The sequence below is a fragment of the Prinia subflava genome, chromosome 25 (genome assembly GCF_021018805.1).
Source record: "Prinia subflava isolate CZ2003 ecotype Zambia chromosome 25, Cam_Psub_1.2, whole genome shotgun sequence".
Lineage (NCBI taxonomy): Eukaryota > Metazoa > Chordata > Aves > Passeriformes > Cisticolidae > Prinia > Prinia subflava.
This window is the reverse complement of record NC_086271.1, coordinates 729,418-752,552: the sequence shown is the minus strand read 5'-3', so window position 1 is coordinate 752,552 and position 23,135 is coordinate 729,418. Positions and strand designations below refer to the sequence as shown.

Genomic DNA, 23,135 nt, shown 5'->3' with positions numbered 1-23,135 from the left:
ATGTCTTCTGGGAGCAGGAATTATATTTGTGCTCATCTTTTAAGAGATTATCAAGCAAAATGTCATTACTCATTTTGGAGATGCAGAAGGAGTTGGAGTAGATAATGTCTGTCCCTACATTTTTTGCTCTGAGAAGTAATTGTTTACTTCTCTGAGGTATTTTTTATTTTTGCAAATGCTGGTAGATACTGTTTTGCAATCCATGCAATGAATAGCAGCCAGGATAGCTTAAACTGAGACATGAACCCTGAATGCTGATGAGTTTGTAGACGTAAGCATTTTTCTTTTGCTACTCATCTAGAGTGAAATATGTGTGGTTAAGTCTTTCTCCCTTTTGCCAGCTGAAAGATAGAAAGGAGGCCAGTTAAGAAAAATTGATTCTTGGCTTCAACTGGATATGTGCATCTGTCTGTCTGTCTTTGCAGGGCTGCAGAAGCTGTGCTGAAGGGACAGGTGGAAACCATCGTGTCCTTTCATATCCAGAACATCTCAAACAGCAAGGCGGAACGAAACACTGTACCCTTGGTAGGGAATACCTGCATGGGGCTGAGAAGGGGAAAACCTAAATGTGCCTGTGTGTGATTCAGAGAGCTGGATGATTATTTACACCCTGAAATAAGTTTTAGGAAGACAGTTGTCATTCAGACCGCCTGCAAATAAGTGTATTGGGTCATCCAAAGAAGAGTTAGAGTCCTGCAATATTTGGGTAGTATATTTCAAACCCGTAGGCCATGCAGAGCTAGCACAGAAGAGAGGGGTCCGTACAGTAATGCCTTGAGCAAAGTAGGTTTTTGCATTGCCAAGAGGCTGCTGTGTAATTGCTGCATGAAGTCTACCCTTCCCTGCAAATTTTGGGCTGGTTGGATTGAGACTGGGCATTTTGTTTGCACTGCTGCTTATGTGACATGGCTGTAAGAAGAACAAGTGACTGAGTGTGGCTTTCTCTTGCAGAACCCCCAGATCACTGCACTTCGGACTGAACCCAAGCCCCTGCCGCAGCCCCAGCCCCCTGCTGCCCAGGACCAGAACCCTCCGCAGAATGCCAAAATGCAGCCGACTCCACCCGTGTCAGCGCCAGGATCCAAACCCGCTGGCCCCCCGTGTCCCATGGATCAGGACAGTCCCAGTGTGGAAAGCAAAGTGATGTCTGTGGGCAGCCCTGCCAACTCCACCCCCTTGCAGACAGAAGGATTTGGGCAGAGTTCGACCCCCAATAATCGAGCGGTTAGCCCAGTTTCCCAAGGTAGCAATAGCTCTGCTGCAGACCCCAAAGGTCCTCCCCAGCAAGGATCTGGTGGGGACCCGTCCAGTTTGGGTGAGAATCCCGATGGACTGTCACAGGAGCAGCTGGAGCACCGAGAGCGCTCGTTGCAGACCCTGAGAGACATCCAGCGCATGCTTTTCCCTGATGAGAAGGAGTTTGCAGGAGGGCAAAGTGGGGGGCCACCCCCAAATGCTGGGGTGCTGGATGGTCCCCAAAAGAAACCTGAAGGGCCGATACAGGCTATGATGGCTCAATCCCAAAGTTTAGGCAAAGGGTCGGGGTCTCGGACAGATGGAGGGGCTCCGTTTGGCCCTCAAGGACACAGGGACATGCCTTTTTCTCCAGATGAAATGGGGCCACCACCAATTAACTCCCAGTCAGGAGCCATAGGCCCAGACCACCTGGACCATATGACCCCTGAGCAGGTGGCCTGGCTCAAGCTGCAGCAGGAGTTTTACGAGGAGAAGAGAAGGAAGCAAGAGCAGGTGGTTGTGCAGCAGTGTTCCCTGCAGGACATGATGGTCCACCAGCATGGGCCTCGTGGGGTGGTCCGAGGTCCTCCCCCTCCCTACCAGATGACCCCTGGCGAGGGCTGGGGACCTGGAGGTCCAGAGCCCTTCCCTGAAGGCATGAACATGTCGCACTCTCTGCCCCCCAGGGGCATGGCCCCTCATCCCAACGTGCCTGGAAGCCAGATGCGCCTGCCTGGTTTTGCGGGAATGATGAACCCTGACATGGAAGGCCCCAATGTCCCGAATCCCGTCTCACGGCCTGGGCTTTCAGGAGTTAGTTGGCCAGATGATGTGCCAAAAATCCCGGATGGCCGAAACTTCCCTCCTGGTCAGGGTGTCTTCAGTGGGCCTGGCCGAGGGGAGCGGTTCCCCAATCCGCAGGGCCTGCCCGAAGAGCTCTATCAGCAGCAGCTGGCTGAGAAACAGATGGGCCTCCCTCCTGGTCTGAACATGGAAGGCATCAGGCCCGGCATGGAGATCAACAGAATGATGCCCTCCCAGAGACACATGGAGCCTGGGAACAATCCCATCTTCCCTCGCATGCCAGTAGAAGGACCGATGAGCCCCTCTAGGGGGGACTTCCCAAAGGGAATACCCCCGCAAATGGCTTCTGGCAGGGAGCTGGAGTTTGGGATGGGCCCTGGCAGTATGAAGGGGGACATGGGCATGAATGTCAGCATGGGCTCCAACCCACCCCTGGTCCCTCAGAAGCTGAGGGAGGCAGGAGTCGGGCCAGAAGAGATGATGAAGCTGCGCCCTGGTGTCTCGGAGATGCTCTCTTCCCAGCAGAAAATGGTGCCGCTGCCGTTTGGGGAGCACCCACAGCAGGAGTATGGCATGGGTCCCAGGCCTTTCCTTCCCATGTCTCAGGGCCCAGGTGTCGGTCTCCGGAATCTCAGAGAACCGATGGGGCCTGACCAAAGGACTAACAACCGGCTCAGCCACATGCCGCCACTACCTCTCAATCCCACCAGTAACCCGAATAGCCTCAACACTGCTCCCCCCGCGCAGCGCAGCCTCGGCCGCAAGCCCTTGGATATCTCTGCAGCTGGTCAGGTGCATTCGCCAGGAATCAACCCTCTGAAGTCCCCCACGATGCGCCAGGTCCAGTCTCCCATGATGGGGTCTCCCTCGGGGAACCTCAAGTCCCCTCAGACGCCCTCCCAGCTGGCAGGAATGCTCGCGGGCCCCACTGCCGCAGCTGCTGCTGCCTCCATTAAATCCCCCCCTGTGTTGGGCTCTGCTGCTGCTTCTCCTGTCCACCTCAAGTCTCCGTCTCTCCCTGCACCTTCTCCTGGATGGACTTCATCTCCAAAGCCTCCTTTGCAGAGCCCTGGGATTCCCCCGAACCATAAGGCGTCTCTAACCATGTCTTCTCCAGCCATGCTGGGGAACGTGGAGTCGGGTGAGTGCTGCCTCTGCTAGCCAGATTTGGTGCTTTGCTTGGTGTCAGGTTATCCAAGTTGTGCAGCAAAGGGAGGGAAGAGGGCTCTTGCAGCAGGACAAGAGCTGGATGGCCCTTTCTGTATTTGAGGGGGGCTGTGCTGAGGGTCTGGTGGGTGGCCATGCAAGTGGAGGGTGAGGGCTTCTCCTCCTGTTGTATTTGTGGGTTTGCACCATGCCTCCCATATGGCAAGCTGAGGGCTGCTCACTCTGAGGATGTAAAAGCCAAGGATGGGGTTGAGATGTATGAAAAGATGTGGAGGATCAATGGGGGAAATCTCTCCTTGGAGGGGTCTTTCGCTGTTCTTCCATAGCTCATAGTCATTGTAGCTCAATGGAGAAGACCCTGTTGATGTCATTAAAGCACTTGGGTACAAAAGGTTCCTACAAAGACATGCTGAGCAGTTAACCAGCTGTGTATCTAGGCATGGGTCAGGAGTGGTTGCTCCTTTCTAGATTTACCTTGCAGACAGGAAGCTGTGATCTAACCACCGCTGTAGGTAACATTTGGTTGCGTGCTGAGCTGTGCCGTGCCTGGAGCCTCGGGTTCCAGGTGCTGGCACACCTCTGCCTTCACCCTCTCAAAGCTCACCCGGCCTTCAGTCCAGGCTTCCACAGCCCTGGGCAGCCTTCCCGCCCGGGAAATTCTCCTGGCTGGGAAAGAGGAGCCCTTTGCCCACGTTGCCCTCTAGTGCTGCCGCTGGTAACAGCGGGGACCGGGACCGGGATGTGCCTGTGGGGTCGGTGGCTGGGGAGGGCATGTAAGTGCTTCAGTCTGTGCCTTACATAGTGCTTAATGAATTCTTTGAAATGGAGCTCTTCCAAAGCATGGATCTTTCGGCATTGCAGTTTTTTTATATTCCCTATTCTCCTCTCGGTTGGGAGGGGCTGAGGAACGTGCAGTGAATTTTCAGTGAGAGCACTGCTTCAGTTTAGCATCTTCACATTGGTCTGAGTGGCAAAAAATTCATCAGTGAAGAACAAAGGGTATTGGAAATGCAGTTAAGTTACTTCTAATTTTGTGGGAGCAAAGGATGACATTAAGTTAATAGATGCAGAGAATGCTTCTTTCACTGGAATAAGCAGCTAATATCTCTATTTGAAACAAGAAATGCGGTGTAAACAGGGAGTTTTACTTGTAGCTCCTGATGTAGCTTGTCAGAAATGTGCTCGCATGTCTCAACATAATATCTGCTACAGCTTTCCTTGTGCTGCCTGTGTCTTTTTTGGTTATAGATTTTGATTTTGATGGCTAGCTCTAGTACCTAAGTTAGTCTTCAGCGTAAGGAAATTGAATAGTAAGATTTTCAGACTAAACTGGTAATTCTTCATGTGGATTTGTGGAGGCTCAAGATAGTTCTAGTTAGAAGTGTTATGCAGTAGAATAACAGATGTTGATCAACTTGACCAATAGGCTTATTTTTCTGGTTACCTTTCATAGTCATTGACAGCATTAGTCATGTAAAGTCTTGCAATAAGAAAGATTTCTAGTTTTTGAGATTTCTAGGGGAAGAGTTCGATTTAAGGAAAGCAGTAAGAAAGAGAAAAAAATTAAGTTCTTTCTCTTTTTCTTTTTTTTTTTTTTTCCCTAAGGTGGTCCACCTCCTTCCACAGTCAGCCAGTCTGCTCCTGTGACTCTCCCTGGAAATCTTCCCTCTAGCAGTCCTTACACAATGCCTCCAGAGCCAACCCTCTCGCAGAATCCCCTCTCCATTATGATGTCCAGGATGTCCAAATTTGCCATGCCCAGCTCTACACCGCTCTATCACGATGCCATCAAAACTGTGGCCAGCTCGGATGACGACTCCCCTCCAGCACGCTCCCCAAACTTGCCACCTATGAACAGTGTACCAGGTAAGACAGTCAAAGAAAATCAAAAACCCAAGGTATCAGGGTGATTTTATGGAAGCCTCGTCAAATGATGACAGTGAGAAGGGAAAAAACTTGAGGAATATGTAGCCGTGGGTTGTTCTTGAGGAAGCAGTTGCAATTCTCTAAAATGTAGAGATGGAAATTCTCCTTGCAACTGTTTTTTATTGTCCAGAAAGTGTGTGTTATTCAGAAAATGTCTACTATAGAAAACACTTGTGTATGGGAGAGATTTCCCCTCAGGCAGACTGGGATTATTTGTGTGAATGAAGGCTGCTCGTGGGATTAAGGGTCAGACCGACAGTGTGTTACCAGAGGAAACTTTACTTCTGCTGTCTTAAGGCAGTGCCATAGAAGCTTCACTGTTTTGGGGGAATTCGCTTGGGGTTTTTTTGACGCTGAATCATCAAAAATACAGAAGTAGGCTGTAGCACCTCCACCCTATTGAATTAATAGCTGAAAAAGGGGATGAGTGGATGTTTCAAGAGAGGGGCAATTGGTAATGAATTCTTGATGAGTTTACTTGTAGCTTTGCAGTATGTTTCACACAGTAATGATCACAGTGGCTGAATATATCTGGTGGAAGCTGGCTAATTGAATAAGTTCATGATGGTAACTCATTAACCTCATTGATCACTGCCTTTTAGTCTTATAAGGGTTGTCTGATTTATCACTGCTGAGTTTTGAAAGGAGTTCCGGTCACTTCCCAGTGGACTAGTGTCCATATGCTGATAATCTGTCACAGACGTGTTTGTTACTGCCTGTGTCATCCAGACTGCCAGGGAGGTAGTAGAAGTATGGTTTGGATTGAAATCCTGCTTAAGGAGCAGGCTTTAGTCACTGCTTGATAGGGCAGTGACAAGCTTAGGGAGACAGTGTTGGAGTGACATCCAGTTTCGGGTTAAAATGACGCTTTTCAGAGCCACTGCTGATGTATTTTTTACTAGCACTGTTTCTTAGTGTGTGTGGACTCGGTAACCTTGCAGAGAGCTCTCTGATAGCTTTGTTCATTATTACTGGCTGCTGTCTAAATGTGATTCCTTGTTTCTTCCCTAGGAATGGGTATTAATTCTCAGAATCCTCGAATTTCAGGTCCAAACCCAGTGGGTCCAATGCCAACCCTTAGCCCAATGGGAATGACCCAGCCTCTTTCCCATAACAACCAGATGCCCTCTCCAAATGCTATGGGACCCAATATACCTCCTCACGGGGTCCCCGTGGGACCCGGCCTGATGTCACACAACCCAATGATGGGGCATGGTTCCCAGGAGTCTCCAATGGTACCTCAAGGACGCCTGGGCTTCCCGCAGGGGTTCCCTCCCGTACAGTCCCCTCCACAGCAGGTGCCATTTCCACACAACGGGCCCAGCGGTGGACAAGGCAACTTCCCAGCGGGAATGGGCTTCCACGGAGAAGGACCTCTGGGGCGTCCTACCAACCTGCCCCAAAGTTCGACAGATCCAGCACTTTGCAAGACTGGAGGCCCTGGCGGTCCAGACTCCTTCACTGTTCTTGGAAACAACATGCCTTCGGTTTTCACCGATCCAGAGCTGCAGGAGGTGATCCGTCCTGGAGCCACGGGAATACCCGAGTTTGACCTGTCCAGGATTATCCCGTCGGAGAAGCCCAGCCAGACACTACAGTATTTCCCTCGTGGGGAGGTGCCGGGCCGCAAGCAGCCACAGGGCCCCGGGCCTGGCTTCTCACACATGCAGGGGATGATAGGAGAGCAGACCCCGAGGATGGGACTAACATTGCCCGGCATGGGGGGCCCCGGGCCGGTGGGAACTCCGGATATCCCTCTCGGCACGGCTCCGTCCATGCCCGGTCACAACCCGATGAGGCCGCCGGCCTTCCTGCAGCAGGGCATGATGGGGCCGCACCACCGCATGATGTCACCAGCACAGCCCGCCATGCCCGGCCAGCCCGCGCTCATGAGCAACCCCGTGGCCGCCGTGGGCATGATCCCGGGCAAGGACCGAGCCCCCGCCGGGCTCTACAGCCACCCGGGCCCCGTGGGCTCGCCCGGCATGATGATGTCGATGCAGGGCATGATGGGACCCCAACAAAACATCATGATTCCCCCCCAGATGAGGCCCCGAGGTATGGCTGCTGACGTTGGCATGGGAGGATTTAGCCAAGGCCCTGGAAACCCAGGGAACATGATGTTTTAAGCTGCTACCATAAGACTGGATGTTCTGATCCTTGTCAAGATGAGATTCCAAGTCCTGAGGGCTTTTTTGGGAGCTTCAGGAGTACAGTTTGGCCATGCAATAGGTGAAAAGAGACCAGAGGACGCTTTGGGAAATCTCGAATGTATGGAATTACCTGAAAAAAAAAATATTCATTTTAACAGGTTGTTTTTTTTTTAAGATTTATTTTTTAAAAATTATTTTTGTGGACTTGGGTATCCCGTGACGGCACCTGCTTTGAGAATCTGTAGCTGTATTTTGAGAATTGCCATTTGTCACAAGTTGCACCATTCTCTGTATGTTTACGTCCTTCGGACTGGCTTCTCCCAGGACTCTCGGTTATTTTTGGGGTTTTTTGTGTACTGTACTATATTGTAAAAGGGATTTTAGCAGAGACTTTAGTCTTTGGGGTGAGAGGAGAATGGGATTCTAGGCTGTTTACTTTAGGTGGAGAATCCATCTTCAGAACTTCGGACTATTTTCCTTCAACTCCAATGTATAGAAAAACCAAACTACGACCTCAGAGCAGAGTATTAATGAAAAGCACAAAAAGGAACTTAAGTTCAGTGAGGGGAATCTTTTAAAAGAAATAAATAATAAGTTAAGGACATATTTTTCAAATTATGGCGTGCTGTCCAGCACCTTCTGTCTCTCCCTCCCACTCTTTATTAAATAGGCTTCTCTCTCTCTCCGTCCCCTTCTGTCTCCTCCTATGGCAGCTGCAATACATTGTGTTATTTTGGGGAGTAAATCTAGGAGAGCCTCTCCTCACGTGGGGACTCTTCCCACTTTTAGGAAGGGGCTGGACTTGGACACTGTTACATCCTACAGTAGTCTCTCTCACTGTTTCCTATTCTCCTTTTCTTAGAAACCCCAAGTGATTTTATTAATGTGGGAGTGGAACAGACACTAAAAGTTATCCAGGATTTTTTTTTGTGGTTATTTTTTTTCCTCCCCAGCGTAAAACGTTCTGTGTAACCTCCATTAAATTTGGTACAAAACCACTCGCCAGGGCTGTGGTGTCAGAAAAATAAAATATATTGTTTCTTACAAAAATGAACTGTCTCCTTTATCCAGTCCAGTTGTTTCTGTGTATGTCAAAGAGCTGGCCAGGTGACTGTTTGCTCTTCCTTGTGATCACAGCCAGCCTAGAGGCCAAGCAGGGTAAACTTTGACATCTCCTAGAAGTCTGGTCAATAAGCAGCTGTGTGCTTGCTCCTTTTGAGTCAATTCTGTGAACTTCATCCTGAACTGAGCTTGTTTTCCCTTGGAGTGAGGTCTTATTTCAGAACATCCTGGGAACGATACTTAGAGACTTCCTCAGTTTGTTGAGGGTCAAGGAACAGATGAAACTTGTCTCCTCCTGGAGAGTGTTTGCAGCACTGCAAGGTGTGTGGGTTTGAGCTGCCCTTGAGCAGCAGTGTCAGTCTGCCCAGGCACTGGGATTGTGTCCCTCTCTGGGGACTCTGGATTGGCTCAGGTCTCTGACTGCCAGCGCTGAGAGCCTGAGATGGTGGCAATGGATGAACTTTAATAACAAAGGTGAGAGAGAAACTGTCAGTGAGCAGATTTTTATCAAGACAGCCCTGCTGAGTAAATTGTTGCTTTGCCACAGTTCTCATCGATTGCTTCCTAATCCCCTGTCTTTTCAAACTTGCCTTTTGAGAGGATTTCAGCAAGGAGGTTTTATGGTCTTGCCTATGAGGAGTGAAAGGCTGGATGACAAAACGTGGATTGGGAGTTGAGCCCTTCTCCTGCCGAATACCAGCATGAGCCAGATATGGATCTGTAGGCCAGGGTGTGGGCTCTGTGGCTGGCTGTTCTCTGGTCCCCCAGCACTCTATATGGAGTGTGTAATCTGTTCTTCCTTCCATTTACTGCTACTTAAAATGATTTCAATGGATAGTTTCCTCAGAGGGCTGGTGATTAGAGTGAAAATTCATGTGGAGAATGAGTATTTTTAACATGCTTGTGTGTGAGAATTTTTTAGAGTTAACTGATCCCTAACAGGTGGAAAAAGAATTCCTCTTGGTGGCTGATTTACTAAACTTTTGTAGCTGGTGTTATAAAGTGAGTGAAACATGCACTGTTGGAGGAATGAAAGCCTCAGAGCCTTCTGTTGTCTGCTTCCAAGTTCACCTTTGTGCTGTCATGCAAATTTACGATGATTTTGGGTGAGAATTACTCTTTTGACAAAGTGTAGGATGTCTGTTGTGGTGCTTCCCTCTGACAAGACAGGCAGCGTGCCTGAAGCACAGGCTTGTCAAGATTTTAGAAAGAGCTGACAATGACATAGTAAGTGTTATTTCTGTAGAGCGGAATTACCTCTTCTTTAAGTGGTTGCACAGCTCCCTTTTGAGGACCTTGCATGGGAATTGTCACAATGCAACCTTTTTTTAGTCTTGCCGGTTCTGCCATCACTCCTGACTGTTTTTACCATGTTGAACAAAGCAAAGTTCTTGATCGACATAGAAATGAGCTGGAGGTTTTGGGATTTTTTTTAAACTGTCTTAGTGCCTCCTGTGCCTGTTGAGATTTTGAATAGCAAAGGATTTGAGGTGGCTGTGACTTATTCCAGGAAAATTAGCATAGGGAATTCACTGTTTCAAAGCCACTGAACAGCGAGAGGATACATTTTTAACATGCTGTGTAATTAAAGTTCCTTCTGTGCCTGTCTAACTTACTATGCTGGCATTTGGTATCTTAATGAAATTTCTCCTCCTGAAAGTGCAGATGATGTGGATTCTCCCGAGTCCACATAGGTGCACTTAACCTCAATGTTTGCTCCAGCAGATGGACAAGAGTTGTTAAGGTCTTGGCTGGCTCCAGTTGTGAAAATGATATCTGTAGATATGCGTAGATGAACTTCTTTGTTTTGCTCTGATTCTACATCTTCCCCTTTTGCTTTGCAAATGGAAAAGCTTTCTAGCTGTCAGCCTTGCGGATTCACCTGAGGATCTGTAAGCCAGGCTCTGTTCCCTCCTGCTTATCAATAGTAACTGTGACTCAGCTTTGGTAGTCATGGTGCAGTTGAAGATGGAAAATGGGTTGCCATTTTTAGTTTTCTTCCCCTCCCTGCCCCCCCCTCTTTTTTTTTAAAGCTTTCAAATCATCCTCCTCCACCTTTGTTTGAAAGAATGAAATAGACTTTATTCATACATGCTTGGCTGCTCTTCCTCTCTAGTAACATGGGAGGAAACAGTCTGCTGTTCAAATTATCTCATCCCAGATGGCTGCGCAGCCGGAGTGTGGAGAGACTTAAAAGGTAAACCCAGCAGATGGTGAACTTCTGAAATGCGAAGTAATGTGCCTGCTAAATCAAAAGTTTAAAATATTTGAAATCTGTTTGTTTTAAATTAGTAAACTTGCACTCAGGTCATCTGTGAAGTACACCAGCAGTTTTAAGCACTGTCCCAATAAACTTGAGATTTGTACCTGTATCATGGGCTAGCTAATCTGCCAAAGAAGATGACAGCAAGGAGCCAGCCATAGGAGTTTAGTCCTGACATCCCTGGGGTGTCAAATGGGTCACATTTCAGAAGACAGACCAGTGTATGGAGATCTGATTTGCATCAATCTTGGTTGGGATTTGGATGCTGGTGGTGCTTCTGGTACAATACACGTGTCCTGACTCGGAGTAGGTGTGGGTGCCCAAATCTTCCTGAGGGTAAATTGAAATGCAGCATTTTTTGTTCCCCCAAGTGTTGGGACTATTAGAAATATGGTATATGCAGGGCTTAATTTTGTGGTGCTTTGCGTGCTCTCTGCTATGCTGTTTTCAGTCAGGTGGCAGGACAGGCTACATTTTATTGGTGGTGTCCTTCTTTACTCATGATGGTGAGTGCTTTCCTTGTGCAGCCTCATCAGGCTACTGGCTAGTACCTGTTCCCTAATTTGACACTTCTTGAGGAAAAATGATCCATGTTTAATATAGGCCTGTTTTTGCTAAAATTTACGTTGTCAATTGGTAGTAATTCTTAACCTAAAAATAGTTAATAACACAGGAAAACAAGTGATGCTGTTTTGTTTGGGATACTGGGAAATTGTTGATTTCTAGGAATTTTCATTCCACATTCTCAGAAATGTCTCAGCTCTTCCATGGTGTGTTTGCAATACAGTAGCTCCCACTTACCTGTGTCCTTTGGTATTAAAACTCTCACTGTCCAACCAGTCTTCTAGAATGATCATTTACACCAGTTCAGAAATAACTGGGTCAGAAATAACTCTTCCTTCATCCTGGACACAACTACCATGGTGGGATGGAGCATTGTGTGGCCCAACCACTGCCACACTGAGGGGAAGGGTAGGGCTGGAACAGGGCAGAGGGGGCACTGCAGAAACCCTACAAGAGACAGTGAAGTAACCTGTTCCCAGTGGTGTCTTTTTCTGAGCCATTGCCAAGAAGCTGGCCTGCTTTTCTGAGGTCTTTTGCTGTTACTGAAGTTTGTGTTACCTTGCCTAGAGTGATAGGAGGATCTTAATTGTGTAAAAGCAGTACCCTTGAACAATCCTACCTGCTCTGGAACAACTTGGGCTGCTGAGTGCTCTGGTTTGTGGCTGTGTTACAATTTTTAACCTGGCTGCTGGTCAATTTTGTTGGGGATGCTCCTAATTATTATTTAAGAGTAGGTACTGTGAATTCCCCCTTTGTATGGCCAAAGCTCCTGATGCCTTTTTCCAAGCAGTCCATGCCTCACAAATAACTTACAATCGTAGACCTAATGTTTTCATCACTGTACCCCAAATACTTGAAACTGTGTATAAGAGAGAGCTTGATTAGAGCAGAACACACTGTTCTTCAGCAGGAGTAGGCATTGATTTTTATATAGTGGCATTATGGTTTTAGGCTGTATAAAAACTTGATGGAGAATAACAATGTTTTGTTTGCTTTTTTGACAGCTTCTAATAACAGTTCAGTGAGACCTCCAGCAATGTATTTAGTATTCAAATTATTCTGTTCACTGTGCGTGGTGTCAACATGTAATTGTGGTGGGGGCAGGCTAATGAAAGAGTAGAGGTAAATCCAGCCCAGGGAAAAGGTGCTGTAGTGCCTGCATCACCTATCTGTCAATGACTTACATTAAGTGATTTTTTTTCACTAAGTGTGAAGGGGTAATGCAGAACCAAAGCTGCAGGGCCATTTTAATAAATGGTCCCCTTATTTTAAACTCTACCTATCCCAAAGAAAGTAGGGGCCACATTTTATTTACCTATTGAAAAGCGGAGATCTTTTTCAATGAGATAGTCAGTGAGATTGAGTGCACCCTCAGCAAGTTTGCAGAGGACATAAAGTGGTGCTGTTGACACAAGAGAAGGACCTGGACAAACTTGAGAATTGAGTCTGTGGGAACCTAATGAGGTTCAATGAGTCCCAGTACATGGTGCTGCAGGAATGTCAGGGAATCCCAGACAAGAGACCAGTCTGGGAGAGGAACTCAGTGAGAGCAGCCCTCTGGAGAAGCACTTGGGAACTGTGGTGGATGAAAAGCTGGAGATGAGCCAGCACTGTGTGCTCACAGCCCAAAAAGCCAAGCATGTCCTGGGCTGCATCCAAAGCCCCATGGGCAGCAGGTCAAGGGAAGGGGGTTCTGCCCCTCTGCTCTGCTCTGCTGAGACCCCTCTGAAGTGCTGCATCCAGCTCTGAGGCACCCAGGAAAAGAAAGACACAGTCCTGTAAAGATCAGTTCAGAGGGGAGCCACAAAGATAATCAGAGGACTGGAAATCTGCTGTGGAAACGGGCTGAGAGAGTTAGGGCTCCTAAGCCTGGAAAAGAGAAGGCTTCAGAAGGACTTTAGAGCAGCCTTCCAGTGCCTTATGGGGGGCTTATAAAAAAGAGGGAGAGTGACTTTTTGCATGGGCAGACAGTAATAGGACAAGGGAGAAGTTTTAAACTCTTTAAAGGAGAGATTTAGGTTAAATTCTTTACTGTGAAAGTGGAGAGGCACTGGCACAGATTGGTCAGAGAAGTTGTGGATGTCCCATCCTGGAAGTGTTCAAGGCCAGGTAGGATGGAGCTTGAGCTGCACAAGTGGATGGCATCCCTGCCCATGGCAGGGAGTTGGAACTATATGATCTTTAGGGTCCCTTCCAACCCAAACCATTCTATGATTCTATGACTTTGGCAACATTGTGATTCCTAGTACTGTCTCACAGGAAAAGTTGTCATCTCAGCCAGAAGTACTGCTGTTGGCTAGTGCTGTATTCCTCTTTCAGCAAGTGCAAAATAGATCACTGCTGCCCAAAGCTGAAGTCGATAGCAGCTCCCCAGCCTTCCTTGTTTAAAGCACGTTAAGCAGAGTTCACCAAGACTGTGTGTTCTTGTACTTGGCCCACTGTGGTTGTTCTGCATGTTTGTGCCAGAATTTCCATAATTAGAGGAGCGCAGGGAAGAGGTTTGGAGGCTTTCTGTCCCTTTGGAGATGTTTTCTGTGCATGAAAATGCCCTCAAGAAGATGGAGTGGCTAAATCCTGTGCAATTAGGGAGGCTCATCTGTCTGCAGAGAGCAACCCTCCAACATGCCAAAAGAAAGGGAAAGGCACAATGGCTTCTGCAGTTTACCAAACATAAAATCAATGTTATGTCAAAGCTTTCAAGTCTGGTAACACAAAGCAAGCTGGGCTTCAGCCCACAGTCCCAGCATATGAGGAAGAGGTATGTATTCCTGATGCAGATGGGCAATTTGAAGTGGTCTGTTCTCGCCCTTGCTGTTTTCATCCTCCCCCTGCTTTTGTGTGGTCACCTACAAGGTAAACTTGAGCCATTCTGTCATGTGGCTTCTTTCAGCGTGCTGCTAACAGTGTAAAGTGACACTGTGCCACCCTGTGTCTGGTAGGAAAATGTCCCCTCATCTAAAATACCTTTGGAGTAGAGAAGGCAGGCAAGGATATAAAGAAAAACAGTAGCAGATGTGACAATAAACTTATTTTAATTTAAGACAGCTTAATCATAGGTTAGTTTTCTGATTCCTGTCCGTTTTGGAGCACAGATTATTGTACTCCTCTGGCGTGACTGAGTACTGTGAAAGAACTTCCAGAAATTCTTCGAGTGGACAGAGACCTGCTTTACAGCCTTTCACCACTTGCTCCTGCAAGGCAAAGAGACAGAAACACAGATAGTGTGCACTGCCAAAGCCCTTTTTTGCTGCGTGGTGAAACCACAAGGCCAAGATTTGTAGGAGGGACTTCCCACGAGCTCTCACCTCTCCACGGTAAGACATGCGCACAAACCACTCCCTGGAGCGCCGGTGCTGATACAGTTCCAGGGTCACATCTGCAGCATAAGGTGGCCACTTGTGATTAAAGGTGCCCAGTGCCAGCAGGAGGGGAATAAGAGTGGAATCATGAGTAGCGTAGAGGAAGAGCTTTCTGAAAAAAAAAAGAAGGAAAAATAAAAAAAAAAACAGACCTGGAACCTCAATGCCTATCCATGGAGGAAACAACAGCTGTCTTCCTCCATGGATAGGCAGTAGCACTCCTGCTTTTTCCAGCAGGTGAGCACTCGTTTTTATCCCACACAATCAATGTCTTTCTGAACCAGTTTTTCACACTGACATCAATTAGAATTAATAACGATTAGAGGAGGAGTTCTGTGCTATACCTGGCCTTTTCAGCTGGATTTGAGGGATTTACTGCTGCTTTAATGTTCTCCTGTAAGGTATTGAACAGGAGGCCAATATTCATCTGAAGAATCTCTCTAGGAAAGAAGCAGAAATAAATTTACTTGGGTTTAAAACTTTCACACAATTATACATGAAAACTTGAGAACCTGTTTTTCTCTTATGATTTGATAACCTGCATTGAATGTAGCTAGCTAAGAACAATTAAATGCAATTAATATGGCCAGTTTTTAGTTCAACTGGTGTGACTGCAGAATGGGAGAGGTGTTAATAAGCAGTCTCATGAGGTGTGACCATGTAAATGGCAACCTAGAAACTCTCTGATTGTTCTCTAGGCTATTTTGTTTCCCTGATATTTTTGAGTGCATGAGTTTCAGCTAGGGAAGATGACACTGCAAAACAGCAGCTGAAGTGGTTGGGGTCTTTGTTGAGGAGGGGCAGGAGTCAGGAAAGTGGTTGCTATATTTAAAAAGTAGTTTTTATCCTCTGACTAAACAAAGAGATGATCTTTATACAGTATCTGGTGGGAAGAAACTCCCTCTACCTAATGAATACATCAGTGGGAATGGAAGATGAGTGTAACTAACTCTCTTGGGTGTTGTGGGAATGGGGTAAATCTTTCACTACCTGAGAGCTCTAATACAAGGTAAAGCAAAGACAGTCCTATACTACCACCTGAGAGGAGCTGGTGAATGTAGCAGCTGCAAAGGAATCTGCAAGGAAAACGACTGCCAGGCTAGCAACTCAGCCAGCCTTTACAAACAACTGTGGAGGAGGTAATTAGCTGCACGTAGCAGCAGATTCTCTTTGCAAGTAGTTACATGTGTGCAGGACCTGGCATCATTTTTTCCGCTAGCGCCAGCACTTCTCAGCCGAGCTGTGCCGGTGCCATCCCTGGGAGAAGCTTCCCAGACTGAAATTTGAACTGTACTTGTGCAACTGCAAGGGCAGCCTTAGGGCATGAGCTGGAAGCATCACCTCTTTTCTTCTTTTGCTTTTGCCACTGGTTCACTTAAACCCCTGTGGCAACTGAGGCCTCCACTGCCTACCTCAGTGGCTTACTGCTGCTTCTGGGAGACCAGCCTCTCTCTCCATGAGGATCAACAGAAAGGGGTGCAAGGCCACAGCCTGGTCTCCTCAGTGTGCACTCCTTTTTCCTCGCTCACGGTACTGACTCAAGGCACTGAACTTTACACTGAGACAGCTGAGGCACAAACCTCTCGAGTGGGCTCTGGTGGGGGAGTGCAGCAGATGGGAAAGCTTCTGTCTGCTGAAGTAAGCTGGTTTAGCACATCCACCCTGGGTAAGACAGCCCCTGAGGCCAGAGGCATGGACACAGGCAATCACCTGGAACTGTCTTGCAGAAGGAAAAGCATGGAGTCAACAGATCGGCGCTCCACTGTCTGCTGGAAGCTCTTCAGCACGGGGCAGCTTGGCATATTGTGCACCTGGAAGGACAAGATGCAGCACAGTGCTAGGGTTTGACCCTTTCTGAACCCAGCCTGAAGACACACGGATGCCTGCCCACAGAAAACAGCTGCTCATGTCACACCATTTGTGCTACAGTGTTGTTCTACTATCCTCATGTGAGGATTTTTAGGATGGTTTTAAACCTTCAGACTTGCTCAGTGTATCAAAAGGATGGATACTTGTTCTTTAGGATCCAATTCTATGGGAAGTGTAACACATTGAGCCATTCAGCTACAGACCAGTTATCATTAGCTCCAGAAAAAAAAAAGAGGCACTAAGGAGCGATAGAAATGTGCCCAACTTCCTCCCAGTAGCAAAAGCAGTCTGGCTCACAGAGTGTGCTGGAACTGGGATTAAGATGACTGTTAGGTGCTGAGTGCCTAAAAGGAAAGCACTTTGCAATGGGTAAGCAAGGCCCAATGCCTCTCTTAGTTCTACATTACACTTGAAAGAAATACTGGTTTTAAAGGAATGAACAAAAATACTGGAGACAGGTCTTCATCCATTCTACAGCAAGGCTGACCCCACATCTTGTTTTTTCAAAAGGCCATGCTCTTTCTGTAAGCATTCTGGGTTGCATAGAAAGGTATTGGAGTGCACATTAGTATCTATGGGTGTTGGCACTGTGATTTCCTCCATGTGCATGGTAAGGGGATGTTTCTTTCTGTGATCGTGCAACAGAATGGCTCAGCTCACCTGCTCAGCAAAAATGTTATCAAGGAGGACAAAAAAATCCACAGACTCATCACCATCAATACCCATCCGCTTCTTAATTTTTTTCAAGTCATCAGAGATAGATGGCTGATGCATAACATTCTCTAATCTCTCCCTGTAAAGGAATTAAGAAAAACAAAAATTTTTCACACACCAGGCTTTCTATCTTTTGTTTTTCTCATCACCCAGCCCAGTGGAGTTGTCGCACATCAGTGAGGGGTGGAAAAGAACCACTGCAGTACACTGAGAGATTCCTGATGTTGGGAGTCTGAGCTGCAGAAAGGACAGATGCTGTATGCAGATTTCAACGATCTGAGCTGGCTCTTTTCCTCACAAAGGTGGGAGGAAAAATTAAGATGAGAGGTGAACACCCCAGAAGTGCTTCCCGTAAGCAAGGGCTGTGTATCAGCGAACAGATCTGGTCATACTGGAACAGTACAGGTCTATGTCTTCAGGGAGCAGTCTGTAACTGCCTCAGGAAAGAATAAAGGGCAGAAGCTTTGAACTGGTTGCTGTATGGTGTGGGAAATGGGAAACACCTAGATACTCACTTGTAGCTTAAATCCACCTCTTGCTTTGTTAGAAGCCATTTGCATCTTTATGCTGCTTTACATTTTATTTTTAAAAATTTAGCTGAGAATATCCATGCTGGCCATGTACTCCCTAGGTAGCCTGCAAGCTGAGGCAGTGCTTAGTGGAGCTCAAACAAGTCTACCTTGATACAGTCACAAAAGGTGCAATTGGTGGGCAGAGGGGGGCAGGGAGCAGCAGACCCTGCAGTTGCCTCCTTTTTTGGACAGGTGATGTTACTCAAGGAGGCTGAACATGCTGCTTCTAGGGGCTGTCACCTCACCACTGTCTATACCAATCCTCTGCCTGCAGAATCAAGCATTGCTCAGTGAGCTCTTGCAAGAGAATTCTGATAGCTCTTGGACAAAAATATGCTAATGTACAGTCTAGCCAAACTGTAATATATCTGCCTCTCTTCTTCATTTTCCACCCCGTGCCCAAACCTTGCACAAGTATTTCAGAGTACTTGACTCTGCAAACATGAGTGTTGTATGTAGGATCTTCCTTATTTCACTTCATTAGTCTTCAATAAATGTGTCGAGGCTGAGTATATTCAAGTTTCTTCAAGGTATGAATGTGATAGGAATGTTGAAATAACCCCCAAACCAGAAGCTGAATATAAAAAGGAGGCCCAATATGTTCACACTTGAAAGGCTTGTTAAGGGATGTAGATGACATTAATTCTGCCCTGCAGCAATGCCACAGACTAGCTGTACGTTAGCTAGTCATGAGTGTTTGCTAGACACAGACTAAATTAAACTGGTCTTTCAAGGAAAAGACTCTATTTTATTTTCTTCTGCTGCCACTGCCTAGTGTATAATTTCACTTACCAAGCATTTTCTACAACTAGCTAACCATTCCCAAAGAACACTAAGTGGTAGGGAAAGTGGGAAATGGGAAGAAGATGTGCTGTTGTAAATTACTACTGCTGAAATGAAACAGCAGTGAAATCATACGGGGAGATACTGCTGGCAATTACCTGATCAAGTATTTCAGGCGTGGGCAGTTGTGGTAATTGGGGTAGAGCATTTCAGAGCTTGCTTCATCAGTGACAATGACAACAGGTCCTGTGGAACAAGAAGGAAGTTTCTGTGATCCGTACTGCATCTGTGTTTCTTTAGACTGCTTTATAATCACTGCCACAACCTCTGTGCTCAAGTCCAGTGTTATCAGCTAGCAATTCCCTCCGAGCTATCACCTGCAACACAAGCCACTCTATTTGCTTCTGTGCATTTATTTCCACAGGGATGCCTGCTGTGCACCTTGTCAAGCTTCCCAGTTGTGTGTTCCTTTTCCTTGGTGCCAAAAATTAGCCTCTGTGTCATGAAGTGTAAGGAGCTCTGGCAAGTAACTTCTACTTGTTCGTGGAACTGAATACGGAAGGAGCAGATGTGAGATCTTTAAAATGCAGAGCATATTTTTAGAACCTACGTGTAGTTATAAACTGCAGGATACAGGTGTAAGTTACTCCAGATACTGAACTTGTATCCAATGTACTTGCATTTCCCTGAGAAAACTTTTTCAGATGTGCGAACTTTTTGCCATCTTGAAGAGGGTTAACACTAACCTCCTTAGCAGGTCTGAAGGAGCAGCAGAAAGCTACGCAAAGGGATGGGACAAGTAACAAGCTGGTAAAGGATCTACAGGACCAGGAGGACTGGGGAAGCAAGCCAAGTGCAAAGAACCAAGAAGTAACAACTAGGAGCCAGAGAGAGTTAGGATGCAGAAGGTGTGTGCATCTAGGGAAGACTAAGCAAGGAAAGGCACTGTTCAGAAGTCTCCCCAACCTTCTTTCTGCTGTTGGTACAGCCCAGCTAGCAGGCACCGTGTGGTCTCCAGATTCCGTAAAATATTAGTGGAACGGACGCTGAAAGAGAGAAAGCAGTTTGTAGCACTTACAGAGGCAGCACTTTCTCCTTGGTGTTAGCATGGCTGCAGCTGGGGAGGTCTTGCTGGAACTGAGGATTCTGCTTTGGAATCTTCGTGGCTTTGCAAACCTGGTGGGACTCATCTTTTGTCACTATAGATGTCTTAGGTAGACACCTATAATCTGAACTGCCCTTTAACTGCATGTCAGAGGTAGTGTAGATAACAAACTGAGACTTCTCTGGATTGATTTTTTATCTCATCCTAAGCCAGATGCTCTCAGGATTACTGATATGAGCAGCAGGGGTTGCTTCATCTCACTGAATTTTAGCTGTTTAACAGTGATTAAAGTGTGCTCCAGAAATGCCTGTTTCTCTGCGCTCACCACAAAAGTGTGTAACAGCACTGCCGGTGGCTCAGCCTAGGTGACATGAATCTATCCCTGGCATCACTCTCAGGACTGCTGGGCAATTGGATGCTTTGGGTCATGAGTGAGTTCTAGTGCCAGGCTCTGCAGGCTGAGCAAAGATGAAGGCAAAGGGGTCAGGCAGTTTGCTGTGGGCTGGAGAAGGATATGCTAGCCAGAGTTTCCCTAGCATAAGGCTACTTGTTAAGAGGCAGGAAGAAAGGGAAGGGCCAAAAGGAAACTGAGAGACTCACAAGACCTCAGCAGGCTTAAACATCGGTGAAAGAAACTTGACTTCTTCCATGTAGTTTCTCCTCAGCCTTTCCCCCAAGGCAAATGCCTGCTGCATCCCCACTGTTGTCAGCTGTCCAGCGACTACACCACCCTAAGAGCACAGAAAAGGAGAGGTCTCCAGTGGCTCATAGAAATAAAAAGGTCTACAGAGGAAAGAGGAACCCACCAGGAAATATACCCTCACCTTAAAAGTCGTCTTTTTGTATTCCTCATCCAAGGGTGAGGAGGGCTGAGGTCCTCCATTTAGGTCTGTCACCACATAATCAAACTTCGTCTTAGGAGGTACATCTAAAAGAGTGGGGTGCCATTCCACCTGTTTCAAAACAAACAGACAGTGTTTCAGTGGAAAACTTTCAAGGGCATTAAACCAAGGACTTTTAAGAGTGTTAAACTAAGGCTGGAGTATTACACCATGCTGCCTTGCCAACAACTCAACACGGAGACAAAGGGATCTCTTTACACAGCTCATAGAGAAATGAGAGCAGTGCTGCTCTCTGGATTTGCAGATCTAATGTGCAGGAAATGCAGTGCTTGCTTTCTTTCCCTTACAGAAGAAGCATCTGTAGGAAGTCACAATTGTTACTGTTTGTTACACATTGAAAAGCTGCTGTAGCAAACCACCTTGCTGGCTCCCCAGGCCACCTGGGTGGAAGCTGGGGGAGCCAAATCACTTCTGGTAACACCGAGTTAGGCGCTACACCTTTGCTGAGTACCCATTGTGAGGAGAACTTGGCCTTGGAGTAAAGTTCATGGGCACAGCAGTCCCGGGATGCCCATCCCTGCATCCTGCCCCTGAGGCCTCCCTGCAGTTGCAGCAATTGTTCCCTCTGCTGTCATCTATCCCAGTAATGTGCTATCGCCGTTCTACTTTAAAGAATCACAGAATTAATTAGGTTGGAAAAGACCTCTGAGATCACCAAGTCCAGCCTGTGACTGAACAGCACTGTTCAACCAGGCCACAGTGCCATGTCCAGTCTTTCCTTAACCACCTCCAGGGACTCCAACACCTCCCCGAGCAGCCCATTCCAAAGTCTAATCCCCCTCTTTGTGAAGAAATTCCTCCTAATGTCCAACCTGAACCTCCCGTAGCACAGATTAGAGACTCTCTCATCCTGCTATTTATTCCCTCGGAGAAAAGCCTGACCCATACCTGGCTACAACCCCCTTTCAAGAAATTGTAGAGAACGATAAGGTGACCTCCCTCTTTTCCAGACTAAACTCCCCCAGCTCCCTCGGTGGCTTCTCCTAACCCTTGTGCTCCAGACCCTTTCCCAGGTCCGTGGCCTTTCTCTGGGCTCGCTCTAGTACCTCAATGTCCTTCCTGAATTGAAGAACCCAGAACTGGACAGGGATGATCACTGCCCTGCTCCTGCTGGCCACACTGTTGCTGATCCAGGCCGGGATGCCATTGGCCTCCTTGGCCACCCGCGCACACTGAGTCGTGTTCAGTCGCTGTCAAGCAGCACCCCCCGGCCTTTTTCCACTGGGCACCTTTCCAGCCGCTTGTACCCAAGCCTGCAGCCCCGCATGGGGTGCAAGCGCTCAAATTCCCCCGCTCTCCTCTCGGAAATTACTCTCGGTATCGCCTCGGGGAGGGGAATAAGCGCCAAACATCAGGCTGCCGGGAGCAAGGCAGGAGCTCAGCAGCGGCCACGCCGCCGGCTCGGGGTCGGGACACTCCCGCACCACCCCGTCCCGTCCCACCCCGAGCTCACCGGCGCTGCCCCCGGGATGGGCCGCAGCGGGGTGCGCGCCCCGTGCCGGAACACGACCTGCACCAGCCTCAGCTCCAGATCCCGCTGCCGCCCGCCCTCGCCCTCGCCGCCGGCCCACGCGGCCGCCGCCGCCCGCCGCCGCTGCGTCCAGGCGGCCAGGCCGCCCAGCGCCCACAGCCGGAGCCCCCAGCCCATCGCGGCCCCGCCGGCCCGGCAGCACCGCGGGGAGCAGTGGGAAGCGCAGTCCGCGGCTGGAGCCCCGCCTGGAGCCGGGCAGAGGCGAGGGCCGGGCGCGGACTGCGGCTCCCGGCGGCCGCCGCGCAGGGGAACCGTGAGGCGCTGGGCGGGACCGGCGGCGCCCCCGCCCCGCTGGGGCACGGCCGTCACCCGAGCCCGCCGGCGTTCACCAGCCTCTGCTCATCGTCTTTATTTAACTCACTTCCCTGTGGGGCTAGCCGGCTGCGAGTGAGTGTGCACAATTACCCACAGGCTTGGGGAAGAGTGGCTGGAAGACAGCCCGCTGGAAAAGGATCTGGGATGCTGGTCACAGCGACTGAGCTGTGTGCCCAGGTATGCCCAGGTGGCCAAAGGAGGCCAGTGGCATCCTGGCCTGGAGCAGGAATGTTGTGGCCAGCAGGAGCAGGGCAGTGACTGTCCCTGTGTGCTCGGCACACCTCGAATGCTGTGTCTGGTTCTGGCCCCTCACTTCCAGAAAGACCCTGAGGTGCTGGAGCGAGTCCGGAGAAGGGAAGGGTCTGAAGTGCTGGGGGAAGCCACTGAGGGAGCTGAGGGTGTTTAGTCTGGAGAAAGGGAGGCCCGGGGGGACCGTACTGCTCCTACAACCTCCTGAAAGGAGGGGGCAGCCAGGTGGGGTTTGGCCTCTGCTCCCAGGGATGAAGTGACAGGACGAGAGGACGTGGCCTCAAGTTGTACCGGGGAGGTTCAGGTAGGACATTCAGAGGGATTTCTTCGGAGGAATTTCTTCACAGAAAGGGTGATTACGTATTGGAATGAGCTGCCCGGGGAGGTGTTGGAATCATAGTGCCCCGAGGTGTTCAAGGAGCAGGGCAAGGGTGAAGGAGAAGGAGGAGGGAGAGGATGGTGACCTGCACAAAGGCCGGAGGGAGGGGCCGCTGCAGGTGCTGCGAGGTTGGCACAGACACCAGGACGTGCAGAAGGGCGATTTTGGTCATGTCCTCGTGT

General features: G+C 48.5%; 2 protein-coding genes across 8 annotated transcripts in view; one reads left to right on the top strand and one right to left on the bottom strand.

The window, feature by feature from the left end:
- The window catches only part of BCL9 (BCL9 transcription coactivator), a 57,542-nt gene extending 49,202 nt beyond the window's left edge, over positions 1 to 8,340 (top strand). For 5 of the 6 annotated variants that reach the window (XM_063419473.1, XM_063419474.1, XM_063419475.1 and 2 more), the window contains exons 6-9: positions 426 to 525; positions 952 to 3,181; positions 4,813 to 5,073; positions 6,145 to 8,340. In XM_063419473.1, coding sequence (XP_063275543.1) covers positions 426 to 525; positions 952 to 3,181; positions 4,813 to 5,073; positions 6,145 to 7,262 — 3,709 coding nt within the window. In that variant the 3' untranslated portion in view covers positions 7,263 to 8,340. The remainder of the gene's footprint in view (positions 1 to 425; positions 526 to 951; positions 3,182 to 4,812; positions 5,074 to 6,144) is intronic. The other variant, XM_063419477.1, reaches the window with a different exon arrangement.
- Positions 8,341 to 14,190: 5,850 nt separating this feature from the next.
- On the bottom strand, positions 14,191 to 22,262 carry ACP6 (acid phosphatase 6, lysophosphatidic). Of its 2 annotated transcripts, XM_063419362.1 has the most exons (10): positions 21,933 to 22,262; positions 20,402 to 20,530; positions 20,178 to 20,308; positions 19,439 to 19,518; positions 18,631 to 18,718; positions 17,064 to 17,196; positions 16,245 to 16,345; positions 14,879 to 14,974; positions 14,481 to 14,646; positions 14,191 to 14,366 (listed from the first exon to the last, which is right to left on the bottom strand). In XM_063419362.1, exons 1-10 carry the CDS (start codon positions 22,125 to 22,127, stop codon positions 14,226 to 14,228), a joined length of 1,260 nt encoding a protein of 419 aa, XP_063275432.1. In that variant the 5' UTR covers positions 22,128 to 22,262; the 3' UTR covers positions 14,191 to 14,225. The 2 variants fall into 2 exon arrangements, with proteins under 2 accessions (XP_063275432.1, XP_063275433.1); XM_063419363.1 differs by lacking the exons at positions 19,439 to 19,518; positions 20,402 to 20,530; positions 21,933 to 22,262 and having other exon boundaries at positions 20,178 to 20,296.
- Between the last annotated feature and the right edge of the window lie 873 nt (positions 22,263 to 23,135).

Coding starts and splice junctions, on each gene's coding strand:
- ACP6 (XM_063419362.1), bottom strand. CDS start 22,127: ATGGGCTGGGGGCTCCGGCTGTGGGCGCTGGGCGGCCTGGCCGCCTGG. Junction 20,309..20,401: donor ACAAAAAGACGACTTTTAAG/GTGAGGGTATAT, acceptor CTGTGCTCTTAG/GGTGGTGTAGTCGCTGGACA. Junction 16,346..17,063: donor ATAACATTTTTGCTGAGCAG/GTGAGCTGAGCC, acceptor TTGTCCTTCCAG/GTGCACAATATGCCAAGCTG.